The sequence below is a fragment of the Lissotriton vulgaris genome, chromosome 12 (assembly GCF_964263255.1).
Source record: "Lissotriton vulgaris chromosome 12, aLisVul1.2, whole genome shotgun sequence".
NCBI lineage: Eukaryota > Metazoa > Chordata > Amphibia > Caudata > Salamandridae > Lissotriton > Lissotriton vulgaris.
In genome coordinates, this window is record NC_141700.1 from 20938957 (window position 1) to 20954698 (window position 15742).

Genomic DNA, 15742 nt, shown 5'->3' on the forward strand with positions numbered 1-15742 from the left:
AGGGTGAGTGAGGGTGAGTGAGGGTGAGTGAGGGTGAGTGAGGGTGAGTGAGGGTGAGTGAGGGTGGGTGAGGGTGGGTGAGTGAGGGTGAGTGAGGGTGAGTGAGAGTGAGGGTGAGTGAGAGTGAGGGTGAGTGAGGGTGAGTGAGGGTGAGTGAGGGTGAGTGAGGGTGAGTGAGGGTGAGTGAGGGTGAGTGAGGGTGAGTGAGGGTGAGTGAGGGTGAGTGAGGGTGAGTGAGGGTGAGTGAGGGTGAGTGAGGGTGGGTGAGGGTGGGTGAGTGAGGGTGAGTGAGGGTGAGTGAGTGAGTGAGGGTGAGTGAGTGAGGGTGAGTGAGTGAGGGTGAGTGAGGGTGAGTGAGTGAGGGTGAGGGTTTGAGGGTGAGTGAGGGTGAGTGAGTGAGGGTGAGTGAGGGTGAGTGAGTGAGGGTGAGTGAGTGAGGGTGAGTGAGGGTGAGTGAGTGAGTGAGGGTGAGTGAGGGTGAGTGAGTGAGGGTGAGTGAGTGAGGGTGAGTGAGTGAGGGTGAGTGAGTGAGGGTGAGTGAGTGAGGGTGAGTGAGTGAGGGTGAGTGAGTGAGGGTGAGTGAGTGAGGGTGAGTGAGTGAGGGTGAGTGAGTGAGGGTGAGTGAGTGAGGGTGAGTGAGTGAGGGTGAGTGAGTGAGTGAGGGTGAGTGAGTGAGGGTGAGTGAGTGAGGGTGAGTGAGTGAGGGTGAGTGAGTGAGGGTGAGTGAGTGAGGGTGAGTGAGTGAGTGAGGGTGAGTGAGTGAGGGTGAGTGAGTGAGGGTGAGTGAGTGAGGGTGAGTGAGTGAGGGTGAGTGAGTGAGTGAGGGTGAGTGAGTGAGTGAGGGTGAGTGAGTGAGGGTGAGTGAGTGAGGGTGAGTGAGTGAGTGAGGGTGAGTGAGTGAGTGAGTGAGTGAGGGTGAGTGAGTGAGGGTGAGTGAGTGAGTGAGTGAGGGTGAGTGAGTGAGTGAGTGAGGGTGAGTGAGTGAGGGTGAGTGAGTGAGTGAGGGTGAGTGAGGGTGAGTGAGTGAGGGTGAGTGAGGGTGAGTGAGTGAGGGTGAGTGAGGGTGAGTGAGGGTGAGTGAGGGTGAGTGAGGGTGAGTGAGGGTGAGTGAGGGTGAGTGAGGGTGAGTGAGGGTGAGTGAGGGTGAGTGAGGGTGAGTGAGGGTGGGTGAGGGTGGGTGAGGGTGGGTGAGTGAGGGTGAGTGAGGGTGAGTGAGAGTGAGGGTGAGTGAGAGTGAGGGTGAGTGAGGGTGAGTGAGGGTGAGTGAGGGTGAGTGAGGGTGAGTGAGGGTGAGTGAGGGTGAGTGAGGGTGAGTGAGGGTGAGTGAGGGTGAGTGAGGGTGGGTGAGGGTGGGTGAGGGTGGGTGAGGGTGGGTGAGTGAGGGTGAGTGAGGGTGAGTGAGGGTGAGTGAGAGTGAGGGTGAGTGAGAGTGAGGGTGAGTGAGAGTGAGGGTGAGGGTGAGTGAGGGTGAGGGTGAGTGAGGGTGAGGGTGAGTGAGGGTGAGGTATTGAGGGTGAGTGAGGGTAGAGGGTGAGAGAGGGTGAGGGTGAGTGAGTGTGAGGTGTTGAGGGTGAGTGAGGGTGAGGCGTTGAGGGTGAGTGAGGGTGAGGGTGGGTGAGGGTGAGGGAGGGTGAGGGGTTTAAAATGTTACTCAACAAGTGATTAAATTGCATCCTAAAGTACGTAACAGCTTTTTACTAACAGAGCCCCTTCTATCACTCAGAGTAAAATATTTATTGAAAAGTTGCAATTTGCACTTAGCACAAAAAAGTCTATGTGCACACTTATAATAAAAGGTGCCCCTCTTTTATTATGTGCATTCCGGTGATGATAAGGTTTTTTTCAAGCACAGCAGTGAACTGAAAGAATTTGCTGCAGTGGTGTGTTTACCAAAACATATGGTAATAGCATGCGAGATAGTTTGTTTAAACGCTCTCTCCAAATATTTGTAGGTGAAAGGTATAAATCCATACAGGGCCTGCCTAGCATTCCATCCTTTTGAAGTAGACAAACAAGAACCACGGCGTTGGCTAACAAGCCAGTATATAAGTAAAAAGCGCTTGTGTTTTTTTGCAGTGCTGTAACAATGGAAACGATTATTCCACATTACATTCGTACAGAATTCCACCCTAACAATTGTCAAGCAAAAGCTTAGATTATGGAGTGGCGCGTGTAAAATCATCTGTAATCAGGCTTATTACAATACAGAAGTTAAGCTCTTTCTTTCTAAAATGTAGCCTACTTTAAAGCTGTTAAAAAATGTAGCTCATGTCATAACAACAAACGTAACTATAGACTGCTTGGGTAAATTAACAAAAGGCACATCGAGTTTTCCCGCGCTCACTTGACACAGTCGATCATCGGACAGAGTATTCTGAAATAGGACAGCAGTTTCTACCTACGATTCTCAGGAAAAAATATTTAGGCCCAAAAAGAAATCCACTGAATTATCCATCAACTGCGTGGACGCTTCGTCCAAAAGGGGCCGCAATATTATCAGAGGAAAAGATGGAAGCCAGCTAGTCATATTATTTATGACAAGCCGCACGTGACAAACTGTTTAACTCCAGCGCTCCTAATAACACCTACCGCACCAAGCACAGAGCCAAGGACGTGAAGACAAACCTCTCTGAAGGGCAGCTAGACATGCTGGACACGGACATGGACACATCAGGGGGCGGGTTCAGGGTCGACGGAAACTGAGGCGGGGAGTGAAGGATAGAGGGGGCTTCCACATGTATGTGGGCAACGGAGCCTTATAGATCAGTGCAGTGGATGAAGTGAACAACATCCTGTACGCAGTATGAAGAGGGGGAAGTGGGGATTTAAAAAAAAAATGCGACACGGCGGGCAGGGGAGGGGGCGGGGGCGGAGCGGGTAAACAAACAAGACGGAGGGAAGAGAGGGGAGGGGGGAGGAGAAATGCGACACGGCGGGAAGGGGACGGATACAACAAACTGAATCCAAGCTACACTATACTAAAGGACTAGAAGATTATTTTAGTCAGGTTATGTTCTGCTTGTTTCAGGTTTAAATAAACGAACATCTAAGCAGATTGAGGATAACCAAATGGCCACACATCAGAAAACTGCCTGAATAACTATACCTGGTTAGGAAACATAATTTGCGAGTCTGTGACCGATGCGCAAACATATGGAAAAAATGTACGCCAGCAACTTTGCTACCAGAAACCAGCTTGGCTAAAAGTATAAGAATCGCACGAACACAAAACATCTGCTCTGAAATGCGAAAGCTTAAACTGATAACGCAGCATGTCCAGACAAAATATTCAATTAAGAGCGTGAAGGAAACCGTAGCCATGTAACAAATCGTGTCGACGGGGAAACCTACAACAGAAACTAAATGCCAGACAGTACTAAAACAAGACGGAGGGAAGAGAGGGGAGGGGGGAGGAGAAATGCGACACGGCGGGAAGGGGAGGGGGCGGAGCGGGTAAAATAAACAAGACGGAGGGAAGAGAGGGGAGAGGGGAGGAGAAATGCGACACGGCGGGAAGGGGAGGGGGCGGAGCGGGTAAAACAAGACGGACGTGCACGCGCTTTTAAGCTCAATGCGCATTGAGCTTAAAAGTCACGGGCACTGCAAGGATAGGCCACGATTCCTTGCAAGTTGGGGAAAGAGTGGATAAGTCCCAATACTCTCGCTTGCTCGATGCACATGCGCATCGACAGGCGAGACCTAAAAATCGAACACAAACGAAACAAGCATTTGCAATGCAATAGGTCTTGCATTCATTAAGTTTGAGCTATTGGCATTGCGAAATATTGCAACACCAATTGCAACAAAAGGCTATAAATTGTAGACCAAAAAAATGTGTATTTCTTTTTGTAGCAATGGTGGCATGCTGCTCTTTAGATGAATATGTTTAAAAGTAAAGTGCGTCATACTGAGATTGCTACATTAGTTAATTGTGGATGCGTTAACAATTGATATGTGCGCTGGTGGTGTGTGTGCCTGTAGGAATTGTGCATTGATGGCTGGTGGTGTGTGTGCTTGGTGGAAGCGTGCACTGATGGCTGGTGGGGTGTGTGCCTGGTGGAAGCGTGCACTGGCGGCTGGTGGTGTGTGTGTGTGCCTGGTGGAAGCGTGCACTGGCGGCTGGTGGTGTGTGTGTGTGCCTGGTGGAAGCTTGCATTGACGGCTGGTGGTGTGTGACTGGTGAAAGCGTGCACTGACGGCTGGTGGTGTGTGTTCCTGTAGAAATTGTGCACTGATGGCTGGTGGTGTGTGCTTGGTGAAAGAGCGCACTGACGGCCGGTGGTGTATATGCTTGGTGAAAGAGTGCACTGACGGCCGGGGGTGTATATGCTTGGTGAAAGAGTGCACTGACGGCTGGTGGTGTGTGTGCCTGGTGAAAGCGTGCACTGACAGCTGGTGGTGTGTTTTTGCCTGTAGAAATTGTTCACGGATGGCTGGGGTGTGTGTGTGTGCCTGGTGAGTGTGCACTGACGGCGGGTGGTGTGTATGCTTGGTGAAAGCGTGCACTGACGGCCGGTGGTGTGTATGCTTAGTGAAAGCGTGCACTGACGGCTGGTGGTGTGTGTGCCTGGTGAAAGCGTGCACTGGCGGCTGGTGGTGTGTGTGTGTGTGTGTGTGTGTGTGTGTGTGTGTGTGTGTGTGTGTGTGTGTGTGTGTGTGCGTGTAGAAATTGTGCACTGACGGATGGTGGTGTGTATGCCTGGTAAAAGCGTGCACTGATGGCTGGTGGTGTGTGCGCCTGGTGGCAAATCGTGCACGGACGGCTGGTGGTGTGTGTGTGTGTGTCTGGAAGCGTGCATTGAAGGCTGGTGGGGTGTGTGTCTGGTGGAAAAGTGTGCACTGACATTTGTTGGTAGGCGGATATGTAGACACAAACGATGGCCAATTGAGCCTCGACGTAGGCGCATTTTATGAAGGAAACCGAGCCGAGGATTCTGTTAACGTCAGTTGCGATGGTGCTTTCAGCGATGTGAACTTTGGTGTGCTGGTAACTGAGCTGAGACCAGTCTTGTCTAGTCTGTCTACTGTATTTCAAAGGGAGATGTGACCTGTGCTTCTTCTTGGCACAACACCGCCCTTTTTGCAAATGTGAAAATGTTTGGCACAGTGGGAATAAGAAGAACAACTTTTCCTACTGTGGGCATGGAGTGACTGTAATACCCACTTCTATGTATTGCGTCTGTGGCACGTTTATCGATGAACGAGCAAGCATGCACATGGTAGGCTGGAACGTGAATGGCTGCAAGGCGTTGGTGTGGTGCCCCTGTGTTATTCGCCTAACAGTGAATGATGTCACACCAGGTCTCCAAATCCATGCGTACGTTATCAAACGGAGGATCATTTTATAAACGCCTGTTAGTGATTTTAGGAGAAGAACTGGGTAAAGAGAGCGGTTTTTATTTTCTCTTAATGGGTTGCCTCTTAAAAGTGTCAAAAGGAATCAAATAGAAAATTGGCAAACGCACTTTAAAATAGAATGCCTGCATATTTTACTACCGTCTCATTGAGGCCATGTTTTATGCCTTTCTGTGTCACTGATGTGTGACTATAGTTGGTAAGCTAACACGTGCCAACCGTGGACTCTCGATAGGAGGCCGTGGTCACAGAGCTGACTCGAGGAATGAATACAGACCGTTTCACAGTTCGCTGCAAAGTAATGCGAACCAGCATACCGGTTCTGTTTTCTTTTTCTCCGGATGAGAAAAGCATCTTAGGCTGCTTCAAATGCCCGTGGTTTTCAGATTGTTTTCCACCAGTATGCACGTGCAGTTTGTTCCTCGTGTAACACCTAGTGGTAAATCGAGGTATTGGCCAAAAGAGTCGGAAATAAGCATATCTCAATTTTTCATGTATTATTTCTATTTTTTTGAGAGCGAACGTTTTTCCCGTTATACAGGTGAGAGTTGGCTTGCACACTATTTTTGACGATTTATTTGGTTTTGTCACAGTACGGCGCTATAGGCAAACTTACGTGACTCTATAGAACAAGCAAAGCAGTAAAGTGAGGGCTTCGATGGCAAATGGTGATTGATCACTTTCGCAGCCGCTTTGATGTTCTCAGTGGCGGCGCGGCTCACTGAGAACATCAAAGCGGCCGCGAAAGTGATCAGCAGGCGGACAAATGGTGCGCGCGCCCGGCGCACATGCACTGTACACGATCTGCACTTTGGAAGTATTTTTGAATGCCCCATCCTTTATATCTCGCCAAAGCATCGCTAACGCGATGGCTTAGACGAGACCTAAAAACGAGGAAGCAAAAAGGCAATGACCACAGAACATGACCAAAGCAATCCTTGGAAAAGAAGACACCAGTATACATAACTAGACAGGGAATAGACCAACCAGTCAAAAGAAAGGTTGGAGTCAAATCCAAGAGTGGAACCAAACCTAGAGCTAAGCTAAAGCAATGGCTAGAGCAGGAACCCGCACAGGATCTGAGATGCAACAAAGACGAGGGCAAGGCTTCACAGCTTCCTACACACCTCTAGGGTGTAGATGCACTACGCAGAACCAGGGATCACGTTTGGGTAGGACTTCTCTTGCTCATACTCGGCAGACATCATGGTGCAGCCTTCAATACCTGCCCCGTCCAGGCATTCTGCGTTGGGAGGCACCATGGTGTGGATTCAATATATGGTTGGTTCATCGATGCATTCTGGGTTGGGAGGCACCATGGAGCGGATTCAATACATGGTTGGTTCATTGATGCATTCTTGGCTGGGAGGCTCCATGGTGCGGATTCAATACATGGTTGGCTCATTGATGCATTCTGGGTTGGGAGGCATCATGGTGCGGATTCAATACATGGTTGGTTCATTGATGCATTCTGGGTTGGGAGGCTACATGGTGCGGATTCAATACATGGTTGGTTCATTGATGCATTCTGGGTTGGGAGGCACCATGGTGCGGATTCAATACATGGTTGGTTCATTGATGCATTCTGGGTTGGGAGGCACCTACCTGTGGTACTGATTCTGCAGAAACTGGAACTCCTCCTTAATGCGCTCCAGAGTCTCCGGATAGGTGAGCTTGAGGGACTGCGGCGTGCCTGAGGCCGCACTGGCCGCAACCGCCGCCGCCGCAGAGGCCTGCAGATGAGTCTGGAAGAAAGAAGAAAATCATCACAGACACGTACTGGCGTCATCACCAGAGCTGCCAATCACAAGGGCATTCTAATAATTAATGCTGAGCCTATCACAGCTCTAGAAATATCAGGTCTACGGGTTCCGAAGGAAAGGGGCGTAGATGCCCCAACAGCTTCAGATGAAGTGAGAGGCTCCGCAGAAACTCATCGGCACACTTGTCGATATGTCATTCGAGTACCCCAGACTAATCTGTTTAAACAGGTGAGACAACCACTTCACCAACCTGAATCTTTGCAGTTCACCTCCTGATGGAATGAGCTGAAATCCTGTTTCCATGCAGGTTTGCCTCTCTTGAGGCACCTGCTAGGTATTGAGGTGGTGCTGACACTGGAAGGTGGGCTAGCTGCATGCCACCTGAACATTGATGTAATCCGTGTAACGGTTAAGTTGCACCCCCCCCCCCCCTTTTAGCCCACTGCTAATATTCTAACTGTTGTAACCCCGGCTACATCAGACAACATTACATGGGTGACTCAACACGTGAAAGAGTACTACCAACAGTGATGTCTTAGTGCACCCGGCATAGTCGCCCGCAGTAATGTTAAAAAATATATTAAAAAAATATATCAATAAACAGTCTCCCCAGTGCCACATCATTTATTACTCGCATATCAACTATAAATATATTTTGTAAATTCAGTCACTTTTCTCCAAACATCAGCTTATGATTTCTGAAAATACACACCTTTTCACCTCGAATACACACTTTTTAATGCCTGTACTTGATACATTAATTCAAACAAAATCTTCTAATTTAGTAGGCTGCGTTGGGCAGAAGACATCTACTTAAACATAACTGGAGAGCGTCTGTAGCTCAGAAGCTACTCGTTGGAGAAGCCGGCTCCAGTCTGGACTGTCGGGAAGGGTCGAACCAACGCCACATCTGGCCCCCACTCATTTGAAACAGTTAAGGCGAAGGGTGAGGAAGAACCAAAGGATGCAGACAGATCGAGCTGCCTTGCCGCCGTCATGGTACCATCATCAAGGATAGCCAATCGAGAATATTCGATGTCCAGAATGGCAATCAGGCGCCTCAGTTTGTGTAAAGAACCCAGAAATGTCCCCGCTCTGCCTCCCTTACCGCCTCCTGAATCTTATAGGTGGCATAGAGCCCGCCCACTGCGTACCATTGGTTGGCTCCATTATCATTCTAATTTGCTTCCTCCTCTTTGGTCTGCGTTTTCCGGCATGACTTTCTCTTCTTGTGTTAGGCCCTTACTTGGAGCATGTTCCAAATACTGCTTCCTTCCTCCATGTCATTCCACTGCTTGTACGTTCGGAGCTACTTTTATCTTACTGTGAAGATGCTCCAAAAGGAGCGCGTGTTTGTTCCCACCCGCTGTCTTTGGCGTTGCTTCCTGTCTCTCACAGTCTGTCGTGTTCCTTACCCCCTCGCAATGTCAGTGTTGTCGGCCCCTCTGGCTATTTTACCACTGTCCATGTTGGCCCACCCATCTACCAAATTGTGTAGCTTGCCCTGTCCCCTTGGGTTATGCTTCCTGCCCCGCCAAAGTTGTGCTGCTTGCCCCACCCACGTTGTGCTGCTTGCCCTGCCCACGTTGTGCTGCTTGCCCTGCCCACGTTGTGCTGCCTGCCTCACCATCCCGTGTTGTGTTTGACTCACCACCCGCCTGCAACGCATGCGTGCCCCTCCACCCACCCGCGCTTTGTTGCATGCTGTTCAGTACAGTCTATAGCAGTGCCCTTGGCTCACCAGGCCGATCCATGTACCGTGCCCACTGCCCCTGTCCTCGGTACCCTCCTCAGGGTTGAGTGAGGAGAGGGTCGAGTGAGGAGAGGGTCGAGTGAGGAGAGGGTCGAGTGAGGAGAGGGTCGAGTGAGGAGAGGGTCGAGTGAGGAGAGGGTCGAGTGAGGAGAGGGTCGAGTGAGGAGAGGGTCGAGTGAGGAGAGGGTCGAGCGAGGAGAGGGTCGAGCGAGGAGAGGGTCGAGCGAGGAGAGGGTCGAGCGAGGAGAGGGTCGAGCGAGGAGAGGGTCGAGCGAGGAGAGGGTCGAGCGAGGAGAGGGTCGAGCGAGGAGAGGGTCGAGCGAGGAGAGGGTCGAGCGAGGAGAGGGTCGAGCGAGGAGAGGGTCGAGCGAGGAGAGGGTCGAGCGAGGAGAGGGTCGAGCGAGGAGAGGGTCGAGCGAGGAGAGGGTCGAGCGAGGAGAGGGTCGAGCGAGGAGAGGGTCGAGCGAGGAGAGGGTCGAGCGAGGAGAGGGTCGAGCGAGGAGAGGGTCGAGCGAGGAGAGGGTCGAGCGAGGAGAGGGTCGAGCGAGGAGAGGGTCGAGCGAGGAGAGGGTCGAGCGAGGAGAGGGTCGAGCGAGGAGAGGGTCGAGCGAGGAGAGGGTCGAGCGAGGAGAGGGTCGAGCGAGGAGAGGGTCGAGCGAGGAGAGGGTCGAGCGAGGAGAGGGTCGAGCGAGGAGAGGGTCGAGCGAGGAGAGGGTCGAGCGAGGAGAGGGTCGAGCGAGGAGAGGGTCGAGCGAGGAGAGGGTCGAGCGAGGAGAGGGTCGAGCGAGGAGAGGGTCGAGCGAGGAGAGGGTCGAGCGAGGAGAGGGTCGAGCGAGGAGAGGGTCGAGCGAGGAGAGGGTCGAGCGAGGAGAGGGTCGAGCGAGGAGAGGGTCGAGCGAGGAGAGGGTCGAGCGAGGAGAGGGTCGAGCGAGGAGAGGGTCGAGCGAGGAGAGGGTCGAGCGAGGAGAGGGTCGAGCGAGGAGAGGGTCGAGCGAGGAGAGGGTCGAGCGAGGAGAGGGTCGAGCGAGGAGAGGGTCGAGCGAGGAGAGGGTCGAGCGAGGAGAGGGTCGAGCGAGGAGAGGGTCGAGCGAGGAGAGGGTCGAGCGAGGAGAGGGTCGAGCGAGGAGAGGGTCGAGCGAGGAGAGGGTCGAGCGAGGAGAGGGTCGAGCGAGGAGAGGGTCGAGCGAGGAGAGGGTCGAGCGAGGAGAGGGTCGAGCGAGGAGAGGGTCGAGCGAGGAGAGGGTCGAGCGAGGAGAGGGTCGAGCGAGGAGAGGGTCGAGCGAGGAGAGGGTCGAGCGAGGAGAGGGTCGAGCGAGGAGAGGGTCGAGCGAGGAGAGGGTCGAGCGAGGAGAGGGTCGAGCGAGGAGAGGGTCGAGCGAGGAGAGGGTCGAGCGAGGAGAGGGTCGAGCGAGGAGAGGGTCGAGCGAGGAGAGGGTCGAGCGAGGAGAGGGTCGAGCGAGGAGAGGGTCGAGCGAGGAGAGGGTCGAGCGAGGAGAGGGTCGAGCGAGGAGAGGGTCGAGCGAGGAGAGGGTCGAGCGAGGAGAGGGTCGAGCGAGGAGAGGGTCGAGCGAGGAGAGGGTCGAGCGAGGAGAGGGTCGAGCGAGGAGAGGGTCGAGCGAGGAGAGGGTCGAGCGAGGAGAGGGTCGAGCGAGGAGAGGGTCGAGCGAGGAGAGGGTCGAGCGAGGAGAGGGTCGAGCGAGGAGAGGGTCGAGCGAGGAGAGGGTCGAGCGAGGAGAGGGTCGAGCGAGGAGAGGGTCGAGCGAGGAGAGGGTCGAGCGAGGAGAGGGTCGAGCGAGGAGAGGGTCGAGCGAGGAGAGGGTCGAGCGAGGAGAGGGTCGAGCGAGGAGAGGGTCGAGCGAGGAGAGGGTCGAGCGAGGAGAGGGTCGAGCGAGGAGAGGGTCGAGCGAGGAGAGGGTCGAGCGAGGAGAGGGTCGAGCGAGGAGAGGGTCGAGCGAGGAGAGGGTCGAGCGAGGAGAGGGTCGAGCGAGGAGAGGGTCGAGCGAGGAGAGGGTCGAGCGAGGAGAGGGTCGAGCGAGGAGAGGGTCGAGCGAGGAGAGAGGGGAGTGAGGAGAGAGGGGAGTGAGGAGAGAGGGGAGTGAGGAGAGAGGGGAGTGAGGAGAGAGGGGAGTGGGGAAAGAGGGGAAAGAGGGAGGGGAGAGAGGGATTGGAGAGTGAGGAGAGGGGAGAGTGAGGAGAGGGGAGAGTGAGGGGAGAGCGGAGTGAGGAGGGGAGAGCGGAGTGAGGAGGGGAGAGCGGAGTGAGGGGGAGAGAGGGGTGAGTGGTAAGAGGGAATAGTGGTGAGTGGAGAGGGGAGAGTGGGGATAGTGAGGATAGTGAGAAGAGGGGAGATTGAGGTGAGAGGGAGGTGAGAGAGGGAGGGGAGAGTGGTGAGAGTAAGGAGAGCGGAGATATAAGAGGGGTCGCGCATCCCTCATTATTTAAAAGGAGGATGCCAGGAGTCTGAACAAATCGGTGATGCTGTGATCCTGGGTGTTAAGAGCCCATGTGCAAAGAGCCCTTAGTTCACAACTCCCCCTGGGTATCAAGTATTTGCACTTCAAAGCATATTACACAGAACAGATAAGGGATGCGGAGCTGTAAATCACAGAGTGCCTTGGTGCTTTTCCTGCTCACCTCAAAGACATGCATGCAAGCAGACTTCGGCTCCAGGGTTGGAGGCATGTATACATGTGTGCACGTTCATACAGTAGTACCTAGAGTACTACTGCATGCTTTACTCCCCATGTGAGTAAAGCCAATAGCCTGCAGGAACATCACCTAAACTGAGACGGCTTCTAGGGAAAGACCTCAATTTTATTACTGTGGAAATGGTATCGAAATGACTCTCCCAATGCAGTGTCGAAAAAAGGTACACGGCAATACTTCTGGTAAGGACTTATGTTTGATGTAGCGTAAATCTGCCTCCATTCAAAGGAACCAAGGGGAAAACGTTCCTGAGAGGTGTGCAATCAAGCCAGTCATTGAGAATGAGCATGAAATGCTAGCCATTCAAGTACTGGTAAATCCAAATCCCCCTGGAAAGTTGGCGAGCCACCAGAAGATCCAGCAGCTTTGTGAGCACTCTAGGAGATTATATTACCGCAAAGGGGAGGGGGAGGGTTGCCTCTAAAACTGAAGGCAAAACCACAACCCAATTTAAGGGGAGAGACGAAATGGGGGAAACAGGCCTGCACCCACACAGCAAACAGTCTTAAGACTGCACAACACTGCTGTCGTACCCCGATTGAGCTCTATTGCAAAGTCCACACCTGAACCTGAGTTGCAGGGCATAGTGAGGAGGTTACTGAAACCTTCAGTAAACACGAAAGAGGGACAACATGAGAAATGCAAGAATATACATGCAGGTACTTGCAACGCCCATCTGTTGGAACAGCAAATTAATAGGAAGTGTTTGGGCTAGCCATGATCTCTTATAGTACGGGCTACTGAGTTTTAAAATAATTTTTGATTATGGTTGCAAGATTCCTATCTTTGGGATGGTACAGCTTCGTGGCGCGTAAAAGAGATGCAAAGTTAAGGTTAATTCTACATTGGACTCTGAAGAAGTGACCGAGGTAATGTCATTTTTCACAAAAATCTACAATGATGAAAGTGGACCCGACGAAAAAATAAGCTGACAATTTCATTTTAGAGAAAGGTAAAAATTACTAAATGCATTCCTCAAAAATATATTTTCGTCTAAAAGATAAAGGTAACAATAACGAGAGAAGGACGGCCGCATTGGGAAGGGCATACGCTGCTCACAGCAAGAACCAGGAATCTTTTACCTCTTGCTCTGGGTGGATTGTCAGGAATAAAGATTAGCCTATGTATCCAGCTGCAGACACCAGTCCCACACTGTACAGGATGTTGCATCATGTCCAGAGTTGCCGACTTTGGAGGAGGGTAACCAGGTTCGAATCTCTGCAGCAGCTCAACATCCTATGATTCTAGGAGAATCACATTATTGTTAAAAAAAGGCAATTACTGAAATATTTTATTGTAGGAGTTGAAAATGAATACCCTTACCTGATCCCGAACTTAAAATGCCTATTTCTACTAAAAGCAGCACCACGGAAAACAGAAGACCATACGGTGTAACAGCCAGAGATGCCAGCTTTAGAGCTAAGGAACAGGGTTCGAGTCTTGACGTCAACTCAACATCCAATTCTGGGTGAATCACTATTTGCTTTGTCAAATGTGAATAAGTAGTTTAAGTGATGCTCATGTAAAGCGTTCTAAAACACTAAAAGCCACTGTAAAAAAAGTGTTGAGTGGAAAACGGTGTACAAGCAGCGAGGGGCAGCGGGGAGAGGCAAGAAGGGAAGAATAGGGGAGAGTAAGGGTGACGAGACGCACGGGGAGCAGCAGGCTTTGATGTGTCGGCCGGCCGTGGGCAGTGAATAATTAGAGGAGGAGAAATGCCAGAGCGCACGCTGGGGAAAGCTTATGGGAGGGAGGCTGGTGCCTTTGATGCGTGCATGCGCTTTTTTCACGGGCACAGCATCAAATCGCCAGTTTGGTTAAGCTCTCGTTAAGCTCCAATATGTCTCGACATCTCAGCAATGCGCAAGCGAATTGGCAGAGGTCGAGCCCTAAAAATGGTCTTGTTATGGACAAAAATATTAAACCATAATTACAGTAATTGTTGATTCTGCCAAATGTATTTAATGCACCTAAGACGGAGTTGATCAAACATTAACCGCGTGACCACGGGTGCTAAACCTGCACCTATTACCACCTCTCACAGCTCAACAAGCCCTCGAAGAAGCACCGAAGAACTTGTAACCGCTCAAGAGCCAGAGTGGACTTGTGCATAGCCAGACCGACCACAGCCCGCACCGGTGTACGCCGGGCATCATCCGTGAGAGCAGTCAGCGGACATCAGAGGATCACGATGAGGATCACCCATCCCCAGCTCATCAATGACTACACGGCCTCCCAGCAGACACCAGGATGGGCCTTCGTCTTATCTAGGGTAGCAGGAACCTTCCAACCCTTCAATCGTTACATACTCAGGAGATGTTCCTCCTCCATCAATCACCAGGACCACAGGCGTCATCCACCCACAGTCCCTCTTCAGGGGGAGTCAGTCCGCTTCTTGTCTCGGCAATCGACGAGATCCCGCCAGAAGAAACCACGGGTCGCAGACTCCTGCTCAAACAAGTCTAGAACTGGTCATTGGCAACAGGGAAGCTAGCGCCTTGAGGTGGCTTGGCCTCCAAGGCACTGTAGGACTGAGAGGCCATTCGTGACGTCAGAGGCTGTGCACAGGGAGGGGCATAGGAGAGGCATTGTAACTCACCACAACCGGCCCATATCACCTCTTTCTAGGACTTAAATGTGACAATCTTAACTTTTAGTACGTTTCTTCTTTTACATAAAAAGTATGTGGTTTTAAAAATACAACAGTGTATGACGCTATCAGAAAAGCTTCATGTAACGCCAAAAACTGCGATTTGGACAGTTCTACGCAAACAAATGATAGACGGAATGCTGAATAAATCATTCATTCACCCCAGTCAAGAAATCTGGGTTAAATCCGTCAATCTTTTGCTCACCATGCCACCCCAGTTTAGACCCAGCCATATGCAAATCAGTCTGACCCTGTGCATCATGGGAACAGTCCAGCCCGAACTGCCAAGCCAGGTCCTCCCTGGACCAGAAACAAGCATCCAAGGACCGGTTTCTGGGTATAACTCTTCATCAGCCGGGCGAGCTTGAATCCAGTGAAGAGTTATGTAACAATGGGGCAACCTAAAAAACAACTGAGCCCGAGTAGAGAATGGGACAGTAAGATAATGCCCCAGTGGAGAGCAATTTAAGACAGATAGATCCACGTACAAGAATGAATCTGTTGTATCTAAACAAAGTCAAGCACCACCATACAGTTTTACAACCAATTAAATGTGATTTTATTTAATCACAAAATTTAAGTTACTCAGTTTATATACAGAACAAAACAATCCCGGAGTGGATATTTGAAGAGCAAAAAGGTGCACAGAAGGTTGAGGTGGTAAGTGCATGGGAGGGCTTGTGAGAAAAGACAGCAGTGCGCATATATAGACACATCAGTAAATAGACGATGAACTATCCAAACAGTTTCCTGGCAAATGCATCAAATGTCAAATCATAACATAATGTATATTCTCGGTCATAATCCTTGATCCCAGGGGCACAGAGAGCAAGGGACCCATGTCTGAGTATACCCACCCCACTTAGGGTGAGAAGTGCTATGCAAAGAAATGATGGACAAAATGCTGAATAAATCGTACATTCACCCCCAGTCAAGAGATCTGGGTTAAATCGTAACTGGAATGGCATGGTGAGCAAAAAAAACGATGGATTTAGGCCAGATCTCTGTACCGGGGTGAATGTAGGACATTGTTCTGCATTCTGTCCATCAATTGTTCTTTTTGCATTTCTCTTTAGAGGACTGACTCTGAACCAACCCCTCAGCCTTTCAGAAGCAGCAAGAAGGGGTGGCACAAACCCCCTCTCCTTGTAGAAGATCCCCGCATGCTGTGCCACCCTGGCAAGGAGAGCGGGCAGCGAGCCACACGGATTCAGAGGCAGCCTCGCCCGCCCACATGGCATCAGCAGTCAGAAGCTGGCACACACCCACATCCCGGTCAGACGCAGAGGAAAGGAAGCTGGCTCCGGGGAGGGCAGTGACAGATCTGGAGCAGCGCCTGGCACCGCTGCCAGCCTGACAGCAGGGAGACGGATGCAGCCGCGAAGCGGGCAGAAAGCACCGCTCACGCCTCCGTGCCAGGGCGGCGGGGCCCGGGCACGCCATCAAAGACAGGGCCAGGGAAGCTGGCTGGGCACGGCTGGGCTGTGTGGGTCAGGCGCAGAGAGGGCACGGGGG

The 15742-nt window shown here is 51.8% G+C and overlaps 1 protein-coding gene across 4 annotated transcripts in view; it reads right to left on the reverse strand.

Annotated features, from left to right (window-relative positions):
* LOC147673082 (transducin-like enhancer protein 1) overlaps positions 1–15742 on the reverse strand; it is a 190306-nt gene that overhangs the window by 102027 nt on the left and 72537 nt on the right. For all 4 annotated transcript variants that reach the window (XM_086946771.1, XM_086946770.1, XM_086946769.1 and 1 more), the window contains exon 3: positions 6961–7100. In XM_086946771.1, the coding sequence (XP_086802897.1) occupies positions 6961–7100 (140 nt within the window). The remainder of the gene's footprint in view (positions 1–6960; positions 7101–15742) is intronic.